General features: G+C 48.2%; 1 protein-coding gene across 3 annotated transcripts in view; it reads left to right on the top strand.

Moving 5' to 3' along the window:
- The window catches only part of LOC118776431 (tenascin-like), a 57,403-nt gene that overhangs the window by 16,902 nt on the left and 17,594 nt on the right, over positions 1-22,907 (top strand). Inside the window, exons 2-11 of one of the 3 annotated variants that reach the window (XM_036526788.1) lie at positions 133-719; positions 1,140-2,453; positions 4,024-4,287; positions 5,867-5,982; positions 6,739-6,892; positions 10,737-11,003; positions 11,808-11,993; positions 13,599-13,688; positions 14,540-14,803; positions 20,196-20,468. In XM_036526788.1, coding sequence (XP_036382681.1) covers positions 236-719; positions 1,140-2,453; positions 4,024-4,287; positions 5,867-5,982; positions 6,739-6,892; positions 10,737-11,003; positions 11,808-11,993; positions 13,599-13,688; positions 14,540-14,803; positions 20,196-20,468 — 3,412 coding nt within the window. In that variant the 5' untranslated portion in view covers positions 133-235. The remainder of the gene's footprint in view (positions 1-132; positions 720-1,139; positions 2,454-4,023; positions 4,288-5,866; positions 5,983-6,738; positions 6,893-10,736; positions 11,004-11,807; positions 11,994-13,598; positions 13,689-14,539; positions 14,804-20,195; positions 20,469-22,907) is intronic. The other 2 variants (XM_036526786.1, XM_036526787.1) reach the window with 2 other exon arrangements.

Here is a 22,907-nt window from a genome sequence, read left to right as displayed (position 1 = left end):
ATTCTGAGAGAGAAGAATAATCCTTCAACTGTTACAAAATGAGCTTTTGCATTTAATCCCCCTTCTCACAGCTTGCAGTTTCCTGTACTAGTGAGCTTTTCCCATCTAACATGGTTGTCCCTTATTTTCCAGGACACAGAGTTGAACACCCTCCCTCCCCCACCTTTTTTAAGGAAGACTCACGCTGCGTTCTTGTCCACCTGGCTGTCGCGCGACCGGGTGAAGGTAGCTCAGTATGGGGAAGCGAGGCCTCATCCTGGGCTGTTTGGCCGCTGCGCTCCTGTTCCAGCTCGGCAGCGCCGGCCTGGTGAAGAAGGTGATCCGCCACCGGCGCGAAGCCCTGATGCCCAAAAACGCCGCCGAGAACGTCTCGCTGCCCAGCCCCGACCAGCCCGTCGTCTTCAACCACGTCTACAACATCAACGTTCCCGGCGGCTCCCTCTGCTCCGTGGACCTGGAGTCCCCCGGCGGGAGTGAGCCCAAGCTGAGGGACGCACCCGCCCCCACGGAGGTGCACACCATCGACCACACCCTGGACGGGGACAACCAGATCGTCTTCACCCACCGCATCAACATCCCGCGCCAGGCCTGCGGCTGCGACAGTCACCTGCCCGAGCTGAAGGACCTGCTGGCCCGGCTGGAGATGCTGGAGGCTGAGGTGTCCAGCCTAAGGGAACAGTGTACCAGCGGAGCCGGGTGCTGCGGGGCGCAGGTCACAGGTAGGATGCGGGACAGGCCTCGTCCCATCCCAACTCTCAGATGCATTTGGACCTAATCAAAGAAAGGCCGTTTGATGTGATGAGCTTGAGAGTCAGGAGAGGTGGGGTGTTGCGGGGGATGGGTGGTGGGTGGCAGGCAGTCACGCTTCTCTTTAGTCCAGATCTGCATGGGAATTTGGGAATTTGCATGTGGACCAATCTGGAACAAAATCTGGAAATCACCTCTACAGGTGATTGCCAATGTAGATGTGATAGTGTGTCAATTCACCTGATGTGCTTGAAAACTATGAAAAGATACCAAGCCAGGGGGAAACCTTCAGCCCTGCGTGTGATTCTGCTTTGGGCATTGGGTTAGAGGTTGAGTGAATCGTGAAACCGGACAGAGATCCTCTTTAAAGTGTTATAACTGTTGTCTCTCAGGCGAGGTGGGGACCAAGCCCTACTGCAGCGGCCATGGCAACTACAGCACGGACAGCTGCAGCTGCGTGTGTGAGCCGGGCTGGAAGGGCGCTAACTGCTCGGAGCCGGAGTGTCCCGACGACTGCCAGGACCAGGGCCGCTGCGTGGACGGCAAGTGCGTGTGCTTCGAGGGCTTCACGGGTGAGGACTGCGGGATTGAGCTGTGCCCTGTGGACTGCGGTGAGCACGGCCAGTGCATCGACGGGGCCTGCGTGTGCGCGGACGGGTATACCGGAGAGGACTGCTCGCAGGCGGAATGCCTGAACGGCTGCCTGGGGCGGGGCCGCTGCGTGGACGGGGAGTGCGTCTGCGACGAGCCCTGGACCGGGTTCGACTGCTCCGAGCTCATCTGCCCCAACGACTGCTTCGACCGGGGCCGCTGCGACAACGGCACCTGCCACTGCGACGAGGGCTTCACCGGGGACGACTGCGGCATCAAGACCTGCCCCAACGACTGCAACAACCGCGGCTTCTGCGTGGACGGCAAGTGCGTGTGCAGCGCCGGCTACACGGGCGACGACTGCTCCAAGCTCACCTGCCCCAACGACTGCAACGAGCGCGGGCACTGCTTCAACGGCATGTGCATCTGCGACCCCGGTTTCCAGGGTAACGACTGCGGCGAGCTCTCCTGCCCTGACAACTGCAACAACAGGGGGCGCTGCATCGAAGGGGAGTGTGTGTGCGACGTCGGGTACCAGGGCGAAGACTGCTCCGAGCTCTCCTGCCCCAACAACTGCCTGAACCGTGGCCGCTGCGTCAACGGCCAGTGCGTCTGCAAAGAGGGCTTCGCCGGCGAGGACTGCAGCATCAAGACCTGCCCCAACGACTGCTACGGCCGCGGGGAGTGCGTCGACGGGAAGTGCGTCTGCTACGCCGGCTTCGCCGGGCGCGACTGCAGCGTGCTGACCTGCCCCAATAACTGCCGCAACCGCGGGCGCTGCGTCAACGGCCAGTGCATCTGCAAAGAGGGCTTCGCCGGCGAGGACTGTGGCCAGAAGACCTGCCCCAATAACTGCCGGGACCGGGGCTACTGCGTGGACGGCAAGTGTGTCTGCCTGGAGGGCTTCACGGGCCGCGACTGCGGGGAGCTCACCTGCCCCGCCAGCTGCAACGACAGGGGGCGCTGCGTCAACGGCATGTGCGTCTGCGACGAGGGCTTCGTGGGGGACGACTGCGGGGAGCTGGGGTGCCCCGACAACTGCAACGACAGGGGGCGCTGTGTCAACGGCATGTGCATCTGCGACGAGGGCTACATCGGAGAGGACTGCTCCGAAGGTGAGTGGAGCCCGGTGTCCCCAGGTGTGCCAGAGATTCCAAACAACGTTGCAGGGCTCTGCCGAGTCCTGCAGCACACGCAGGAATTCTGTTTCATGCATTCAGCGCTGGCATCTGTCCACGCTTACAGCAGATGCAAGTTTGAAAGAAACGCGGGGGAAAGAAAGCGGACGACTGCTTTCAGGGTTCAGTCTTCTGCTTATTGTGTTAATTATTCTTCTGAGCAACAGACAGCAGTTAATATTTCTGATATTTCTATCAAGGGAGTTTTGTAGTTATATTTGTATCGAGAGGCTTTATGGGAGCTTCTTGCATAATGAAATATTGTTTCTGACCTGACGATTTCATAAATCAATAACAGGAGATGCAGGAGTAAGAGCAGGCAACCTCTCTTCCTTTTCTATGGATTAAATAAAGAATTGCAGTGTTTTCCCTCTTGGAAAATGCAAAAATGTCCTGTGAAGACCTGTGAGGCACCATAAATGGTATCCACAGTCTGCTGTCTTCCCTGCTGTGTGACCAATTCTCCAGTTCAATGAAACCGCTTTGGAAAAATGACTGGGATTATATTAACAGTCAATATTTTTTGATGTTGGTCGTTTGCTAACGTTTTCGTCTTTTTCTGTCATCGTTGAGTGAACATTTGAGGCAAAGCCAGAGTGGACTTCCTGCAGGAGCCAATATTTGTGCCAAGTTATTTTTACATACCGTTGCAAAATACTGTCTGTCCTTTCTGTGGGCACCTTTTATTTCCTGGAAAAGTAAAGATAAAGTAGTGGTTCTGTGGCAGCAGGAACAATCAGTACAGATTCTTTCAGGATTAATGGAGCTGATCAACCAGAAGTCTTCCTGTTTTTTCAACTTCTGTCCTAAAAGAGGAAAACCAAAAACACTCTAAATATTACGCTGAACAGCGCTAGATCCCAGACCAAATGGTAGCCATTGTCTTTGAGGACAGAAAAGAGTGAGGTTTCATAAACCACATAATGGATGGAGCTATCAGCTGCTGTCAATCAATCATGCATATGAGCCAATCAACTGACTGTACTTTCCAAGGCAAATATTAGATTAGTTGCTCATAACACATGCTGTCTCCACCCATTTTGACTTTATGAAGCCTTGCTTTTGCACTTCTCCCATCATTATATATAACACACAAACCTGTACAAAGTGTTTGTGATTTGATTGGTAGAATATACACATCCTGTTGGCCCATATTAATATGATTAATGTCATATGTGTGAAGAGTGTCTGCTAAAACAATGTAATGTAGTGTAATGACGTGTGGTTTTAAAACCTCTGCCCTCATGAGGTTCCATAACTAAGCTGCACTGTAACACTGCTCACATTACACCACAGGTATTGTCAGCTCCTAGGTTTTAACTGCAAGCAAAGCATTCAGGCTAGAGTAGCTTTACTATGGAGTCCATTAATGGTCAGCCTATCATTGCCACTAGTCTGTGATTCAGTCCTATTAGAATATAGCAGAAACTTCACAGAGCACAAGGTGATAATATTGTATAATTTGCCAGCATTTTTCAGCGTCTCACGGCTGCTCTGTCCTCTGCAGTCTCCCCACCCAAGGACTTGATGTGGACGGAGGTGAACCCGGAGACGGTGAACCTCACCTGGGTGAACGAGATGACCGTGACGGAGTACCTGATCACCTACGCGCCCACGGCGCCCGGCGGGCTGGAGATGGACATACGCGTGGCGGGCGACAAGAAGGCCGCCACCATCCGGGAGCTGGAGCCGGGCGTGGAGTACCTGGTCAGCGTCTACGCCGTCCTCAACAACAAGAGGAGCGTCCCCGTCAGCGCCAGGGTGGCCACACGTAAGCGCAGCCTTGCTCATCTCTTTACCCTCATGCAAGCGGACACACAAGGCTTACATGTCTCACATACTGTCCATTTAGCAGCAGTAAAGAGGTAATATGTGAGACAGCTGTGTGCCACAAAGAACAGGGCTCATACCCAAAAGGTTGCTGGTTTGAGTCCCTGCGGAGGCACTGCTGTTGTACCTTTGGGCAATGTACCCACAGTTACTTAACCTACAGTTTTATCCCTTTATAAAGCCTGTCATAGCCTCAGCAAATGACAGGCTTTATAAAGGGATAAAACTGTAATCTGTGTCGCTCTGGACAAGAGCATTCACTGAGTGAGAATAATGTACTGTAATGTACCTCGAGACTTCAACTATTTGTGGGGAAGGAACATTCTAGAGAAAAATCATCCCGCTCTGCTGTTGAAGGGGTTTGTTCCTGACACAAAACAACCACATTTTCCATATTTACAGTATATCTGTCATAGCACCGTGAATGTGTGTAAATTGTATATTATCTTTGCATGTCATGTGTTTAGTATACACCTTAATGAATAAAAAATGTAAGAGTTCATGGACTGGTGGGGTGGTGTGTGGCCTGGGAACAGGAAGTGAGGTCAGGAACAGGAAGTACCAGCTGGCATGAACAGTAATCCTGTCAGTGGCAAGGGCGTCCTGTACTCAGGGGCATATTTAAAGGAGCATTTTTAAAGACCTTCCCAGGGGTACAGCAGGATTTTAATCAGGAGCAGATTAAAAGTCAGCTCTCCTGACCACTGTGCAACACCACACGTTTATCTGCTCAACCACCAGCTGTTTAATACGCAAGCAAAGCTTCAAAGGCTGTAAGGAATGTAGTCATTAAGTAGCTTTACCTATTACCAGGGGGTTGTGGATTCATACCCTGGTGGGATTTTGATGTACAGGTTACATTAGATTATTATCATTTAGCAGATGCTCTTATATGGGGCGAGTAAGGTAGTTTACAATTTTACATGTTATCATTTTGGACAGCTGCATATTTACTAAGGCATTTCTAGGTGAAGCACCTTACCCAAAGGTACAGCAGCAGTGCTCCAATGGGGAAGTGAGCCAGCAGTCTTTTGATTACAAGCCCTGTGCCTTGCCGCTACACCACACTGCCACCCCTAATTAATGCAAAAAGCTATTGACACACTTTTCAAATACCATTATATCTGCTGGGTCCTCCCACAGGGAATATCTGTTTGTTAAGGAAGTAATGGATGGCTAAATCAACTGTTATTTTACTCTGCTTAGAAATTCCAACATTAGGTTTGTTTTTGTTTTCCTATCCAATTTACATCCAAATACATGGGAACCCCTTCAGGAAACTAGATTTTTAAATACCATGTCATGTCGTACTTCAATCATTTTAAACTGACCTAATCAAAATTAGTCTATGTTTATTCTCTCCAGAGGCTGTACGAACAAAAATGAAAACCTTTGTGTGTGTGTGTGTGTGTGCGCTTGTGTGTGTGTGTGTGTGTGTGTGTGTGTGTGTGTGTGTGTGTGTGTGTGTGCGCGTGCGTGCGTGCGCATGTGCGTGTGCATGTGTGTTCTGATGCACACAGATCTCCCGGAGCCTGAGGGTCTGAAGTTTAAATCAGTGAGGGAGACCTCTGTGGAGGTGCTCTGGGACCCCCTGGACATCCCCTTCGACGGCTGGAACCTCATCTTCAGAAACACTGTGAGTCTCTCTGCTGGACCCCTCTCACCCTGGGCACAGGGGTCATGACCCGGGCCTGGAGCTGGAAAGCCACAGTGACCACAGCCTTCAGTTCCAGCTCTAAATTTACACCTGGATACAATCCACACTGCCAAATCACCATCAGTGTATCAGCTGTTCAGTCAAGAAAAAAACTTCTTGGGCAGCTGACACAGGCAGAACCATACCACAGCCTAACAGTCCTTTCCTTGGCTTACTTTCCCTTGCTGTTCAAAATGTTCATGAAAGCAGTGTCAGGTGGAAATGGTAACTGATTTAGCACTCATTGCCGCAGATAGGTGGTTAAAAGGGTTTTCAATGTTCTCTGGTGTGTGTGATTTTTAAGCTTTCCAATATGTCTTTGTATCCTTCAACACAACATATTAGAAATTACTCAGACAAAATCTCATTAAACACTGAGATAAACCAGAGAGTCCACAAATATGGGACACAGTTGCGCAAGGCGAGTTTCAGAGTGCTTGTTTAGAGGCTGAGGGGGAAGTATGGTTTCATGAACCCCACCCTTGGTGGAGCTGTCAATCACTGCCTCCCATGAACCAATCAGAACCCTTCATTTACCATAGTAAAACAATGAGTCATTGGCTGCATGTGACAGCTGCCATTCTGGGGGGGTCATGAAGCCTCACTCTCTCCTTACTATCCTCTCTGAAGGTGGGAGGCGTGGTGGATGGGGGTGGGGTTACTCACTGTAAAGACTTCTGCCTTGTGTGTTTGCAGAAAGAGGAGAATGGGGAGATTCTCAACGCCCTGTCGCCCCCGGAGACCACCTTTGAGCAGTCGGGGCTGGGACCCGGGCAGGAGTACGAGGTCAAGCTCCATGTGGTGAAGAACAACACCCGAGGACCTCCCGCGAGCAAGAACGTCATCACAAGTGAGCGCCAATCACATTACAGATAGATACCCTATTCACTGTCTCACTGTCCAGCTCTGTGAACCTTTCCCATGTGTGTAGGAAGCTGTGAAGTTGCTGTTTCCATTGCTGAGCTGGCTATGACTGTTCTCTCTGTGACCATGCCTTTTATTGTGATATTAATATTCACAATAAGCCATCAATTCAGCAGTGTGGCATAGTGGTAAAAAACAGGGCCCATAACTTAACTTAGATTAACTCAGAATTGCCTCCAGTTCAGCTGTAAATATCCAGCTGTATAAATGGATAACATGTGAAACTGTAACCAATGTAGGTCACTCTGGATAACAGCATCTGCTAAATGACAACAATGTAATGCAATGTAATGTAAAAGTCATTACACTCCTTAGTTCAGCTGTGGTAGAGACAGAATGTTGAATGCTGAGGGCACAAACCTGGATATCTGGTCAGTAATACGACATCTGTGATTATACTCCTTGATCAGCCTTAGCCAATCAGTGTCTCCTTTTGACATTTGCCCTCTGTCCTCCCTTTCCTTGAAAAATGGGGCTGTAATAACAAGAAAACAAACAAGGTTCCAAGAACAAAGTGTTGTAACACATAAGCACAGCTACAGGCAGGTCACAAGTAGTGGCATGTGCTACAGCCAGGCCGAAACTTAATCTGCCCTGTTCCAATTTCCCACGCCAGAATGCTCCAATCTCTCATCGGACACGCGGGGTGGTAATCACTCAGGCCTGCAGTGTTCCGCCAACACCCACCACACCTCTGAGCGTTTGCCATATAAATCCGGCAACAAGATCACGGGTCAATGTTTAGATTTCACCGGAGGCAGTAAAAATGTCCCGCGCGGGTTTGGCGGTCAGGAGGAAATGGGATGCTCAGAAGCCAGCCTCGCTGTAAAGTGTAATGGTTTGTGTCAGAGTGTGCAGCAGCGGGGAATTACAGAGCCATTACACAGCCTTATAAAGGTCTCTCCAATCGACCCTTTCTGGAACCCTCGAAGGAGAAAAAGGTGCAATTCTTATACCAGGTGTAAGGAGGGCAGCAGAGCGGTTAAACGTTGAAGAATGACATGAGTTTTGGTGGGAAAAAAGCGCTTACGCTCCACTGCCTATGTGTGGTTGAGCTTTATAGCCCTGAAACGGAGGAGAGCTGAGATAGCCTTCTCCAGGGCCAGACGCCTGATTAAAAGCTTGAGATTTCGATGAGCTCAGCAACATTACCTTCTCAAGAGTTTGGCCTGAGATTCAGTGTCTCCACCACCTCCCACCCCCCACCACATACATACACACACACACACACATAAACACACACACACACACACACACACACACACATGCACACGCACACACACACACTCAAACACATTCACACACAAAAGCACATTTTAAATAAACAGGTTCTGTCTTTTCTCTCTTTATTGTTAAATAGTTATAGAGAAATTGGCCAGGAATATTGATGGGGGAAAAATATAGATGGAAAAGTCATTTTCCAGAGATAGTCCTTCTCCTCTTCTTTACTGCCCTGAACAGTTTGTAAATCACAGCATTGATTTACACTGAGCTACGCATTAGTCAGGGAGAGGGGAGGGGGTGGGGGTGGGGAATGATCCAGAACTCTGTGTCTGACACACATCTTGTCACTGTGCTGTGCTCAGCTGGGATTACAGAATACATCTCCTTTCCTTTCTAACTGCCACTCAGTGTGTCTGCACCCCTAAGCCAGTCAGAGTCTCTGTGCGCCTCTAAGTCAGTTGGTCTCTCTGTGTACCTCTAAACCAGTCAGTGTCTCTGTACACTCCGAAGCCAGTGTTTCTGTGCACCCCTAAACCAGTCAGTGTCTCTGTACACTCCTAAGCCAGTCAGTGTCTCTGTGTACCTCTAAACCAGTCAGTGTCTCTGTACACCCCTAAACCAATCAGAGTCTCTGTGCACCCCTAAACCAGTCAGAGTCTCTGTGCACCCCTAAGCCAGTCAGTGTCTCTGTACACCCCTAAACCAGTCAGAGTCTCTGTACACTCCTAAGCCAGTCAGTGTCTCTGTGTACCTCTAAACCAGTCAGTGTCTCTGTACACTCCGAAGCCAGTGTTTCTGTGCACCCCTAAACCAGTCAGAGTCTCTGTGCACCCCTAAACCAGTCAGAGTCTCTGTGCACCCCTAAACCAGTCAGTGTCTCTGTACACCCCTAAACCAGTCAGTGTCTCTGTACACCCCTAAACCAATCAGAGTCTCTGTGCACCTCTAAGTCAGTCGGTCTCTCTGTGTACCTCTAAACCAGTCAGTGTCTCTGTACACTCCTAAGCCAGTCAGTGTTTCTGTGCACCCCTAAGCCAGTCAGTGTCTCTGTGTACCTCTAAACCAGTCAGTGTCTCTTTACACTCCGAAGCCAGTGTTTCTGTGCACCCCTAAACCAGTCAGAGTCTCTGTGCACCCCTAAACCAGTCAGAGTCTCTGTGCACCCCTAAACCAGTCAGTGTCTCTCTGCACCTCTAATTCAGTCAGTCTCTCTGTGTACCTCTAAACCAGTCAGTGTATCTGTACACCCTTAAGCCCGTCAGTGTCTCTGTACACCCCTAAGCCAGTCAGTGTCTCTGTGCACCTCTAAGCCAGTCAGTGTCTCTGTGCACCTCTAAGCCTGTCAGTGTCTCTGTGCAAAAAGACCCTGATGCTTGTCCCAAACAGCACAGTGATCTCTTAAATGGATCTCTCTTTTCTCTCTCTTTCTCTCTCTCTCTGTCTCTTTGTCTTCACTTTCTGTCTCTCCTTCACCATCTCCATCTTTCTCATCTTTCCTCTCACCTTTTTTTAACTCACTTTCTATCTCCTTCATATCCTATCTCTCTCCTTCTTTCCCCTCGTTTTCTTTTCTCTTTCCTCTCTGCCTCTCACTGTTCTCTCCCTTTCTCTCTCCTCCCTCCCTGCCTCTCTCCCCTCTCCCTCTCTCTCTCCTCCCTCCCTGCCTCTCTCCCCTCTCCCTCTCTTTCTCCTCCCTCCTTGCCTCTCTCCCCTCTCCCTCTCTCTCTCCTCCCTCCTTGCCTCTCTCCCCTCTTCCTCTCTCTCTCCTTCCTCCCTGCCTCTCTCCCCTCTCCCTCTCTCTCTCCTCTCTCCCTGCCTCTCTCCCCTCTCCCTCTCTCCCTCTCTCTCTCCTTCCTCCTTGCCTCTCTCCCCTCTCCCTCTCTCTCTCCTTCCTCCTTGCCTCTCTCCCCTCTCCCTCTCCCTCTCTCTCTCCTCCCTCCCTGCCTCTCTCCCCTCTCCCTCTCCCTCTCTCTCTCCTCCCTGCCTTGTCTCTCTCTCTGTGAGGGGCTGCTCTGTGCGATGAGAGAAGCCTTCATCCCCTGAGATAATCAGACCATTGGGACATCAAATAAAGACAAATCTGCATTAAGCTCGAAATGCAGATTTCAGGTTTTATCAGTGTTTTGCAGAAGGTGACTCTCAGCAGTTGCTGCATGGAACAAACTCATTTTGGCACATAAAGTTATGCGCATCACTTCCAATGAGAGCTTATTAATCTCTATGTAAGTAGATAAAATGCATAATTAAGCAGTTATAAGTAGAATAATAGGCTCGACAATAGCAAAAGCAGTCATATAAATTTTCCCCCCAAACAAACATATTCCCATGACATGTGGAAAAGTCTCACTTTAATTCCATGATATGGATGTTTATGGTTCCAGTTGCTATTGAGTTTAAGTGTTATTACTGTATTAAAACAGGATTTCTGTGTCGGGATTTCTTTTTCTACCCAATCTAACCCCCGTAGTACTATCATCAACACTGTAATTCTGATCACCAATGCAGAGACTCATGACACCATCTTCCCCTACCCTCTTCTTCCTCAGAGATTGATGGCCCCAGCCAGGTCGAGATTCGAGACGTGACGGACTCCTCGGCTCTGATCACCTGGTTCCAGCCTGTGGCACAGGTGGACGGGATCACGGTGTCGTACGGGCCGAGCGCAGATACGAGCAGGAAGACGGTGAACCTGCCGTCCGTGGAGACGCAGTACCATGCCGACGGCCTCGAACCCGACACCGAGTACGAGGTGTCGCTCATGTCCACCAGGGGCGGGATGACTAGCGAACCCGTGTTCGATACCTTTACCACAGGTGAGGATGGGAGGATCCCAAAACATCCTTCCCTGCCTTCCTCCCTCCCTCCCTCCACAGTGTTAAATCATCTAACCCTGTCACCTCTCATGAGTACGGTCAGAGTCATCACTCACCGATGCTTGCTTGTGCTGCTGGATCGCTGACCTATTGGTACACTGTGTCTTCTCACAGCAAAAGATAAAGACAAGTCATTGACCACACACTTCCATATAGTGATTTATAGGAATTTTAGGTAATAAGGAGTTCATAAATTGTAAAAACCTATTATTCTGAATCTGAATGTAAAAGAGACAGGTCACGAAATTCATATCTATGTTCACAGCTATGAAGGTCACTAGTTCATGAATATAGATTTTCCTTGTGACCTCTGAATGGTGAGCTATTGGTTGCTGAAGTACCATCCCTGTATTACTTGTACTTCAAGCAATATGTGAACATCACTTTCGAGATGGTGTCACAACTTTGGAATAATTACAAAAATCCCAGTTTCGTTGAGTATAAATTATTATGTTTTTTATTTTCCTTCAGTGATACTCTTCTATAGTGATAATATTGCTTCAGAGTGAGAAACAATGACAGTCTTTAACGTTACATGGTATAACCCCTGACTATAAGAATGGTCTATGTATAAGACTGTAAGTGTGGATCACACATATAAATGACCAAATGCGAGAACCTGTCTGACCTGGACTTTAAGAATGGTTCAAGAATAGACCATACACACACACACACACACACACACACACAGACACAGCTACAGGACCAACCTGGAGACCCTATCGCTGTCTGGCTGTGTTCCAGACCTGGACCCCCCTCGGGAGCTCCGCACAGTGGCGCAGACAGATGAGAGCATCACTCTGGAGTGGCGGAACAGCAGGGCGGACATCGAAAACTACCGCGTCAAGTACGGCCCCCTCTCCGGGGGCGGGCACGGGGAAATGCTATTCCCCGCCGGACCGCGGGACACCACGCGAGCCGAAATCACCGGTGAGAGTCACGTGACCCGCAGCGGGGAGGGGGGCGATGGGCAGGCATCGGCAGGCAAACACGGGTCTCAGCCAAGCACAGCCAATGACATCCGATCAAGCCCATTCTGAGTGTAACGTTTGTGTGTGTGTGTGTCCATCCATCTGTCATCAGTCACCGTCAACTCTCCCATGGTGCCAACAGGTCCAAGGGGCTTCACCACCCCTCTCTGGGCCCCTCCATGGGATAATGCTGTCCTGGGTTAACACTGTTTATTTTTTAAATGCAAAAAAAAAAAAAATCGTTTGGCCGTTGCAGCTTTTGGGCAGCCACCGCAACGTCTACGGTTTCTTTGTTGAAAATGAATAGGCATCATTCAACGCATGAAAAAGGGCTTCCTTTGCCAAATATTTTGCCCAGCAGTTGCGGCACTGTTTGTAAATTGCCAGTATTAAGCTGAATGCACTTAGCTACAATTGGGTCGGCTTTGTTTTTGTGTTGTGAAACGTTTGCCGGCCACAAAAGCCCCACTTTATCAGAAAAAAAAGAGAGACAAACACGAAGGGACTGGAGGGACCTTTTATTCAGCTTCTGTTCAGAGAAGCACTGCGGCTCGTTTCACAGAGAAATCCTGGTCGAGCAGGAAAAGCAGAGCGGTTTTCCATCACTCAGCGACTGGGGGCCTATTATTGGCAGGGATTTGGGGCTGGCTCCTTTTCCAGGCTGCAGGCTGCTGCGTGCAGGGATTAGGGACCCTGAGAAAGTGATATTTTCAAGCACGTAATAGTGTCTTTGTCCGCGCCGCTCCTTTGTCCTCGGCTTCCCTGCGGAACCCGTGCAGCCGGGTTTTTGAGCCGACGGCTTTCCCCCACGTCCCAGCACGCACCTCACCCCCCCACCCCCCCCCCCTCTCTTTTCACACAGTTATTACGGGTAATTGCTGTCGCGCTTTGTGATTTTATTGATAATGAGTTTCCTCTGCATCAGGTGTAATTTCATGCTGGGAGACTCTCGCGCGGTGACCTCTGCAGGAGCTAATAAAGGAATTAGGGAGCAGTGAATTGTGGGATTTGGACCAAGGGCCCCCAATTAGCGCTGCTGAAGGGATCTCAAAGCCCCTCGTATCACAGCAAATATTGTTTTTGGCCCCTGGTGAGATCCTGTCTGAGCGCGCTGTAAAATGCAAGCACAGCAGAAAGAGACCAGACCACTGGAGCGGGGCTGAAATATCAGACAGCTGTCCTCAATAGACTACTGGACATGAAGCCAGAATCCAGGGTGTTCCTGACAGTAATAATGACCAGGATTTTCGTAACAGGAAGGATGGCCGTGGTATTAACAACAGTAATGATGACCACAGTATTAATATTAGTTATTATTGTAATGCTTAGAGAAAATGCTTATGCTGCTCTGCATAAAACAGATTTTTTAGATTTTCATAGATAATGTTCTGACATAATTTGCAAAATATGTATTTATGATGATAAAATCAGTCTGAAAGGATGTGGTTTCACTGCAGTTGGTTACTCTACACCAGTTTCTGTTGATCTAAGAAAATTGGTTTAAATTCGTCTTTGTTGGTTCAAAAAAATGAGCTCAGGTGCATACTTTGTCCTCATTGCTAAGGTCTGAAGCCAGGGACGGAGTACGGCATGGGGGTGACGGCAGTGAAGGAGGAGAGGGAGAGCTTACCCACCACCACAAACGCCGCGACTGGTGAGAGCACTCACGGGCACAGGAGGCCCTACTCACGCTGCATTCTTACATTCTCATACTTACAGTCACACCCCCCGCCACTGCACCCACCTTTATGACCTCACAATCACACCCCTGTCCACTGCACCCACCTTTGTGACCTCACAATCACACCCCTGTCCACTGCACCCACCTTTGTGACCTCACAATCACACCCCTGTCCACTGCACCCACCTTTATGACCTCACAATCATGCCACTGTCCACTGCACCCACCTTTGTGACCTCACAATCACACCGCTGTCCACTGCACCCACCTTTGTGACCTCACAATCACACTGCTGTCCACTGCACCCACCTTTATGACCTCACAATCACGCCACTGTCCACTGCACCCACCTTTGTGACCTCACAATCACACCCCTGTCCACTGCAGCCACCTTTGTGACCTCACAATCACACTCCAAACAGCTGACTTTGAAGTGACACACTCAGACGCACAGATTTACAGTTTACACATTGGTCTAGTTCCCACTGTGGGCTTTCACTGGCAGATCTTCAAGCATACAGAAATCCAAATCCAGTACAATCAGATACAGTGCAATAATATAGAATGCCACAAAGTTTAGAATTGCTATAAAAATATAACCATGTTTTGAGGAAAAGTTTTAATAAAAAGTGGCAAGAAAGGTTAACACATTCTCTGAAAACAAATTAAGTTGCAAAAAAGGCAACTTATGCTTTATTTGCAAATTAAAATTGCTATTAAGTTGCAAATCAGGCATGCAGAAAGGCTCAGCTCCAATGTCATTTGGAGGACCGTTTCTCTTGCCTGGCATAAACCTTCTAATATTTCCCAAACCCAAACCTCAGAGCTGGACCCTGCCACAGACCTGGAGGTGAACGCGGTCACCGAGACCACGCTCATCCTGGTGTGGAGGAGGCCCGAGGCCAAGATCGACTCCTACAAGCTGACGTACGTGTCAGCGGACGGCAGGAGAACGGAGGTCCAGGTGCAGGGCGGCGCCACCACCGCCACCCTGAGGAACCTGGTGCCCGGCATGCTCTACACCATCACCCTGGTAGCACAGAGGGGCCGGCAGAGAAGCAGCCCCGCCTCCATCTCCGCCTCCACAGGTGAGTACCTGTAGGGCCTCGGGGCCGGGGAGGGAAACCTGGGCGGCGTCCCTTTGGTTCGTTGCAGTTTCTCGTGTGAAAGACAACTTTTTTGTTCAGTTTCCTTCCTGCGCAGGTCACAGACACATCTGAAGTTGAGAAATACCCAAAGTTCTCAAGCTGAGACTCAGAGGATCTCGGTAAAGAATCAGTTTCTCTCGATGGTGTCACAGGGTACAGCTGGCAGCTGTCTGAGATCCGTATTTAGTAATCAAGTGGGCTGAAGCACCTTTTTTAATGTTTGGAGTTATATTTTGCCCTGTGGTGTATGGTATTTCAGGACATTTCTACCGGGGAACCAACATGGCAGTTTTCCATAAACTGAGTTTATTATCTGGTGCTGGAGCCAAGCACAAGAAGAGAACAGAATCCCTTGTTCCCTTTGCGTCTCATGTATGAGTCTCTAGCCCCCCTCCCGGCCAAAAACCTTTCATTTATCACATGGGAGTTTATTTTACTTCTCACAGACACAGGGAAAGACAAATGATACAATTAAAAGATTATTTTTACTCCAGTGGTCGGCACGTCAGACACACCTCCAAACCAAACACGTTTCGAGTTCTGCAGTTGCTCGGCAGGGGTGGGTGGAAGCTGGGGGAGGAGAGGGCGTTAAATGGTATGACTAGCGGCGAAATTGATATAGCGCAAGGGAAAAGCCGGTAGGGCCTTGGAACGAACAGCTTTAGCTGGATTTTGTTTCACCCACTTTTTGGCCAGAGGTGCAGAGCTGGGAGCCTTGTGCTAAGCTGATTGGCATGGTTATGGCCGGGACGGGCCTCCTCCGTTGCCACCTCTGTTTTTGTGTGATTTGGCTGAGGAGAACCACAGTGGCTCCAGATTAACAGACCCCACGCTGGGTACGCAGTTAAAATGCTGTCTACAAAAAAAAAAAAAAACAAAACAAAACAAAAAAACTGTGCTCCCCCAAAATCTGGCCTGTCCTCACACCCATTATCAGTGCCCCCCCCTCAACCCTACAGCGCAGATGCACGTTTGCAGCCATACAAAGGGGCTGTGGGGGGGGGGGGGCAGGGAGGAACCTCCCAGGTCTGGGTCTTTATGTTTGATAATCGCACTGCGCTTTGTCTGAAAGGATTACAAGAATCATGGGTTCAAGAGCTTAAGAGACCCCATTGGAGAGCATGACCCAGCCTCACCGCCTTCTCAGAACCCCACGGTTTGCTTAGCAAACACCCCTGAGACATCTCTCTCTAAACTTGTCTACAAATAACCCCCCTTTTGAGAACTATCTGTCACCAAAACTGTTGAAAAGGGTATTAAAATGAGCATAAGATAAAAGAGTCAATGAAGGCCCACAGACCGTGAAATATGTGATATGTTTTTGGGGTCCATTTGTAGTTATTATTGCTTTTTGTGGCTCATGTTGGGTTCACATTCGCCTCTCCTCAATATTGTCATGACAAAGAAACCCCACGTGCTCAATTAAGTCAAAACATAAAACCAGTCAACACAAAAGGTCCGGTTGACCTTCTGGTCGCTTGCTTTCCAGGAGGCCAATAATATGGAGAGCTATGAATCATTACTGGGGATTACCATAACTTTAGCCCTAATCGGTGGTTTCAGGAACCAGAGTGATTGTGTAGAAGATTGCCAACAGAACAGAAACACGGACAGCAGACGTTTTCAAGACTAGCAGCTGAATGGAGAGACAAAGGCTGTGTTTATCAGCTGGCTGACACAATGGGAAGAAAATGACCTTACCATTAAACAAAGCAAACACAGATACGCATTCATCCAACTTATTTTCCCATATTGATTTATGTGTATTATAAATTGTTTTATTTCTGGTAGCTTTCACATTTCATACAGTTTTCCTCTGACCCTGAATGTACCTCTGCCAAAAGATTGGGGTTGCTACCAATCAGTCTCTCCTTCCCTAATAGAAATGTGAGGTGTTCATTTCAAATTTAAAAAAACATTGTTCTACATAATACAGAGACTCAGTGGGTGTATGGGATGTCTCAGAAATCTCTTCCTTGGAGCTGGAAGTGGGAGCCCTTTTTGTAAAGGTTGACGTTGCCGCGGTGATTGTGTTGCCGGGGGATTTGCTCTCACGGTTCGCGTGGTTGAGCACAGAGCATGGCATGGCTTGGCCCACCCAGAAAGAGCACCCATTCGACATCATTGCATCTCATCCCCATTTGCATGCTGGGAGGGCCAGGGCCTGGGGGACAAAGAGCATCGCTGCTATTGGCTGAAAACGGGAAGGACGACAAACCAGAGAGAGGGCAAACAAGACAGGTCGAACTCTGTGGAAGGCCCGAAGTGAAGGCCCTTCCCTGTGTGTGAAGGATGTACATGCAGGGAACGACATTGGCAACCAAGTGCCACACTCAACGGTCTCCCATATGGAGTAAGGGGTCCCTTTGGACCTGAATAAGAATTGAAGCGGATCCCTGGTGTTTTTGCCTATTGATCATATCTGCCCCTCAATTGGTAGAGTGTATCAAGGACTCACATTTTTACATTAAAGAAACTACAGTAAAGGAGAGGATGTTTCCCTTGCGATACACTTGGCACTTGAAGAAGAGCAGCTTCAGATTGGGTCCTTTACAAATCACTTTTCAGTTCACTTTTCAAAAAAAAACCCAGAAGTGTGACTTTTCATTGCAGAAGAAAATTGCCTTGGGTTTCCCTTCCAAACACATCCCGGGTGCGGAGACAGCGGGGGTGTGGATTGAAAGCACACTTCCTGAAACTGTCCTTCCCCCTCTCAGCCTCAGCAAGCAGCTCTCATCCTCTGCAGGCCGGTGCCAACAATCAGCCATTTCATTCATCTTCATCATCCTGCGTTTCTCTCTCCCTCGGCCGTCTCCGCTGCGATGAGCGGCGGGCGGTGGCGGGCGGCGTGTCGGGAATGCAGAGGGCGGAGGAATCGCATGCAAACTGATGTCGGCCCTGCAGCTGCGCCCCCATTCACAGACTTATCGGTTACAGTTAGGATCCCCCCTCAGCAGCAGATGCAAATGAAATGTACTGTAATATGCTCAGAAATGCGTTTTTCAGGCCAATATATTGCAAATATAATTAAAATATATCAAAGTAAAATAGAAACGTATTGCAATATATCAAAACAGCAAGAATTTACATTTATATTAAATACTCTCACTGAGCTAAAAATATATTCTTTAAGATAAATTTTCAATATTTTTTGTATGTTTAATTTTATGTAATGTCGTGGCATTGCTGTTGTGTACATGTAATGAATTTGACTAAAACAAAGAGATCATGATAACCAGTTAACTAGTTCTGACTATAGCATAAGATTTTTATTTATCTAAAACCCATGTCTTTGCAGCTAAAATGAGAGCAGTGTGAATTGCGCAAATGCAGAGCAATCTCAGTACATGCAATCAGCTGCAAACAGGAATCTGCTGCTGATGGCTTATCCTTATTTAAATTGATAAGCTGGTTAATCACGCAGGTCAATAATATGGGTTTATAGGGTGATTATGGGATAAAGACCAGTGCACCGCATCCCCCTGGCTGTAGCTCGCTGGCTGCCTCTGGAACTGGTGGGGGGGTACGGTGAGCCCCCGTTAAAGCACTGAGAAGCTCGCTGTCCCTCTCGTGTGCATCACCGTGAGGAACCTGAATGGCTCTGCATGGCTTCATCACCTTTTTGAAGCGCGTCGCGCACCTCCCGCCCCTGGGCGGGCTGCGCGGGACCTTCAAAAGATTAATGGCTCGTTCAGAGCCATTAACACACAAGCTGCCGGGCGCAAGCAAGGCAGGTGCACGCCGATCCTAAGGGCCCGTGAAAAGAGAGCGGTCACGCCAATGAGCTCGCCGGTCACCGCCCGCCTTTTGTGACGGTGACCTTCCTGAGGTACCCCCTCGTGGGCCGGATTGTCCCCCTTGCGTGCTGAGCAGATGGAGGTGAATAAAGACCCCTGTGAGAGTAAATATCTCTTTTTTTTAATCCCATTTTACACCCGCTGCTGAAAGGACGTGTAATCATGGCTTCTTTTGTCAGGGGACCCTTGATGCTGTCCAATGAGGATTCTCCAGCTCCACGGCCGTTTCCTCTCTCTTACGCTTCCTCTCCACCGCTGGTTAAGCCTGTTTTCCTTTTTTTGTGACCAGTTTTCTTATTGTCTGAGCACCGATAGACATGCATAAAATACAACTGCAGGATTACCCCCAGAGGGCACCCGATAATCATTCAAATGTACAGAGATGTAATCTGTACCTTAGGTACAGAGCCAATGGAGCGCCTGGGAGAACATACCCCTGGATTCAATAAAAATCACCAAGTCATAAGTTCAAATCCACCACGTTGATAACGCAAAACAACCGGACATAGATAGGCATAGTAAGGAGTTTAGTTTATCTGGGGCCTTTGAGGACAGATAAGGTCCAAGCAGACGGCATTCTGTGTGACATCACATTCTATACCTCTGTTAATGCAATGGAAAAGCAGTCTGTACTGTACTGTACTGTACTGGGATCAGCCAGCTTAGAATCCAGCTCACGCCAGACCAGTTCCAGCTCTGGGAGGAGAGCATATGTGCTCTCTAGTGGACCTGCCAATAGAAACATCCTCCCTGATACTGCCTGGGACACACCAAACTCTTCAGGACAGCGCGTATAACGTATGCATTAAGACATTTTGACAAATGGATCTTTTGAATTCGCATTACGCCATACAGTAGTGACTTGCAGAGGAAAACGTTGGGGTATTTTGCCTGGCTTCAGTCCACAGAGGTGTACAGAGCACTGGATAGCACTGGACCTCCCTCACGGATCTTGCTCTTACACTTGCCTGCACTTTGCTGGGGTGGTCTTTACCAATTTGTGTTGACTTTCCTCCAAAGCATTTATTGTCTTCATTCATTCAAATGTATCTCCCAGTCTTCATGTTTGCATTTTTAAGGCTGTTTTGTCATGATTTCAAGTGAGTTGAAAGCCGGCATGCAGTCTCAAAGCCAACCGTTCATTTTTCACAGAAGTATACGTCACCAAATTGGCTTTTCTTGCGTTACTCCCACGACAGTGTTTCCGTGTCAGAAAACGATCTCACACCACTCTGCAACACTCTGTGAGGCTGAAGTTGCCTTGTTGAGATGATCTGGGTTTGAGGTGCATTTCTGCCTCTTAAGCGGTCCATTTTTCTAAATTATTAATGATCACTTGCTCAACGTCCTCTCAGCTCAGATACCAAACAGCTGCTACTATAGACTCTTCTACTGTAAACCGATCACTGGGGAAGAGCTTTGAGATGCATGCCTGCAAACTCACTTCAAAATCATACCCCTCTCTCTCATGCCCATGCTCTTAATGTTTGTTTGTTTGCTGTTGATTTATGATTTATGGTTTGTTTGTTGTCCAGAGGAGGAGAAGCCGGTACTGGGTAATCTCACCATCTCCGACGTGTCCTGGGACAGCTTCAATGTGTCCTGGAGCCCGGAGGAGGGCGAGTTTGAGGGCTTTCTGATTGAGCTTACAGATTTAGAGGGGAGTGACTGTCAGAACCACACCCTCCCCGGCAACGCCCGGACTCTGGGCGTCGCCCACCTCATCCCCAGCACCACTTACAGTATCACTGTGTATGGGGTGTTCCGGGGTAACCTGTTAGAACCCTCCTTTGCTGAGGCCACCACAGGTATTCCTCCCAGCGGAGTCCTGGACTCTTTCTGCCTTTCTTCTCCTCCTCTTCCTCCTCCTCACACTCTGCATACCACTTTTTCTTTTCTTCCCCACTGCATTTTTTTTCTCCAGACAAGCCCTGTGGAGCCCAGAAACAGCTCTCTCAGCTCTTCTGAATCTTTTTCTCTTTTATCTTCTCTATCTTTTACACACTGATTTGCTACACACACTGCATGCTGCACACTACCTGTAATATCTATTTTTTCTTTTTGTCATTTGATGAAGATTTACACTGTCACTCAGCCCTTCAGCCACTGTGTCATGATTTCTTCCTAAAGCAAAGGAGGAATGGGTCCTCATTATTGCAGGGAAGGGAGCAATCTGGAAACCACTGGCCTATCTCATACAAACACCCACCACCCCACACAGAGACACACACACACACACACACACACACACACACACATATACATACACACGCACAGACACACACACACACCTCTGTACGCCACATGCCCAGTTTTAGTGATCACATGAGGTCCTTCTCCCTTGGTGAGTGAGTTTCCCTCCTGATTGCAGTGATTGCAAAAAAAAAAAACACATCCAACTCCAAAACAATTTCAGCCTGTCTTTCAGTCAGCATTTTGATCATCTCGATTTCTCACTTCTTTACACCCAACAAAGACTACCCACCCCCCAATGAAGCCCCCCCAGGAGTACACAAACAGGCCCACCCATCTGCTCACATATCTCTGGGCTAAATGGGCCCTCCTGGACGGTTTCAAAGGGGCTACCTGTGTTGTGATCTTTGCATTGGCTTGAGTACAGAGAGATGCTGAGTGCATTGGCACGAGCGTCTTCCCTCTCCATAACGGTGCTAATGTACTTCCTTTCATCCTGATACGTTTATTGGTCAATTATCTGCAGTTTAAGATCATTCATTAGTTCATAAGATAAAACCCCACAATCGATTATTTATTTATTGCTTCTTTTAAAACCAGTTACCATACTCAATGCCATTAGAAATGATGAAGACTCACCTCCACTGTATGGTTTCCATTTCAGTACAGGGCTAAATGCTCAAATGCTCAAAGACATCTATGGTTGGCTTAGTAGAGGCTAAAACCCAGGGAAAGTGTTGGTTTTGAAGCTCTGCTTTAATATTCCAAGTTTAAAGGTCATAGTTTCTTGCAGAAAACAGTCTTTGGTTCACATAAAACTCAAAAAACAGCAGCATCCCACAGTGAGACCATTTCTGCCTGTATTTCTTTACTAGTGAGCTACCAATATGGGAGAAGGAAAACTTACTGGTATTCAGTAGTTCTCCTGAACCTGATTTTGACTATTTTCCACATGTTAAATAAGCCAAGCTGGCAGTGTGGCATTGTGGCAAGCAACAGGTCTTATAACCCAGAAGTAACTGGTAGATTCCTCAGTAGGGCCCTGCTATGATGTACTTGATCAAGGTACCTAACCCAAATTCTCACAGTCTGTATCCATCCATAGGCGTCATTTACGCTAGGGACACTGGGGACATGTTCCCACCACTTTTTGTTGTGGCCCATTTCATCCCCACCACTTTCTGAAAGCCTTTAGTTAGTTGAACTTAATCTGTCCCCAGTACTTTTCAGAACAAACTGACGCCCATGTATCCAAGTGTAGAAATACACAGGATGGAAAAATTGAAAACTGTAATGTAATTATAATTACAAAGCCAGTTTCTGTCAGGATTATCCATCAGTGGCAGATTCGTTTTAAACTGACAGCACCTAATGTTGCAGGTCCGCCCTGTTTGTACCTCAGATGAAATGGAAAAAGACATAATGGAAAAAAATTAATGAATGCTTTGTTGTGATCAAAGTTAGTCAATCTAACCCCATCTCTTTGTTGCGGTTAAGGTTATTTAACAAGAGGTTCAGAAACCTAACACAACTACGTTAGTCACATTGAATGAAAAGGAATCAGCAGAAGAGGGATAATACATATTCCAGCATCTCTAGGAACATGAAAGGTGCTTTATAAGTGCAATCTATTTAAAAAACAGGCAAGCTTCTTAAGAATAAAGCAGCAGTTTCAGGGCTGTAGCTTTCTGGCCTGCACTGTTGCTGTTCCTGCCGTGATTAATATGAGTTTCCCGCCCCTGTGAGGGCGCTTCCTAATGCCTCAATCCTGAAATGTCATGGCTGTCAGAAACGAAACCTCTCCCCGCTCTCTTCTTTCGCCATCCGTCATAGAAGCGTCTCCACCCTGTCTGATGCCCTGACCTTCGAGAGAGAGCGTGACAAATCTGACCGCAATTCATTTGTGACACATACTGTTCATTCAGAATGTTGCTAGTGACAGGTACATTCAGTACAGACAGCCACACACCAGACAAAACGCATTTATGGTTGATAGAATGGTGCTGTTTGGGTGTCAACAACATGTAAGCGTATTGCTCTTTCAAATGGCCTGG

This window comes from Megalops cyprinoides, chromosome 4, assembly GCF_013368585.1.
Source record: "Megalops cyprinoides isolate fMegCyp1 chromosome 4, fMegCyp1.pri, whole genome shotgun sequence".
NCBI classification, from domain to species: Eukaryota; Metazoa; Chordata; class Actinopteri; order Elopiformes; family Megalopidae; genus Megalops; species Megalops cyprinoides.
Note: the sequence above shows the minus strand (reverse complement) of the source record. Positions and strands in the feature narration are given on the sequence as shown.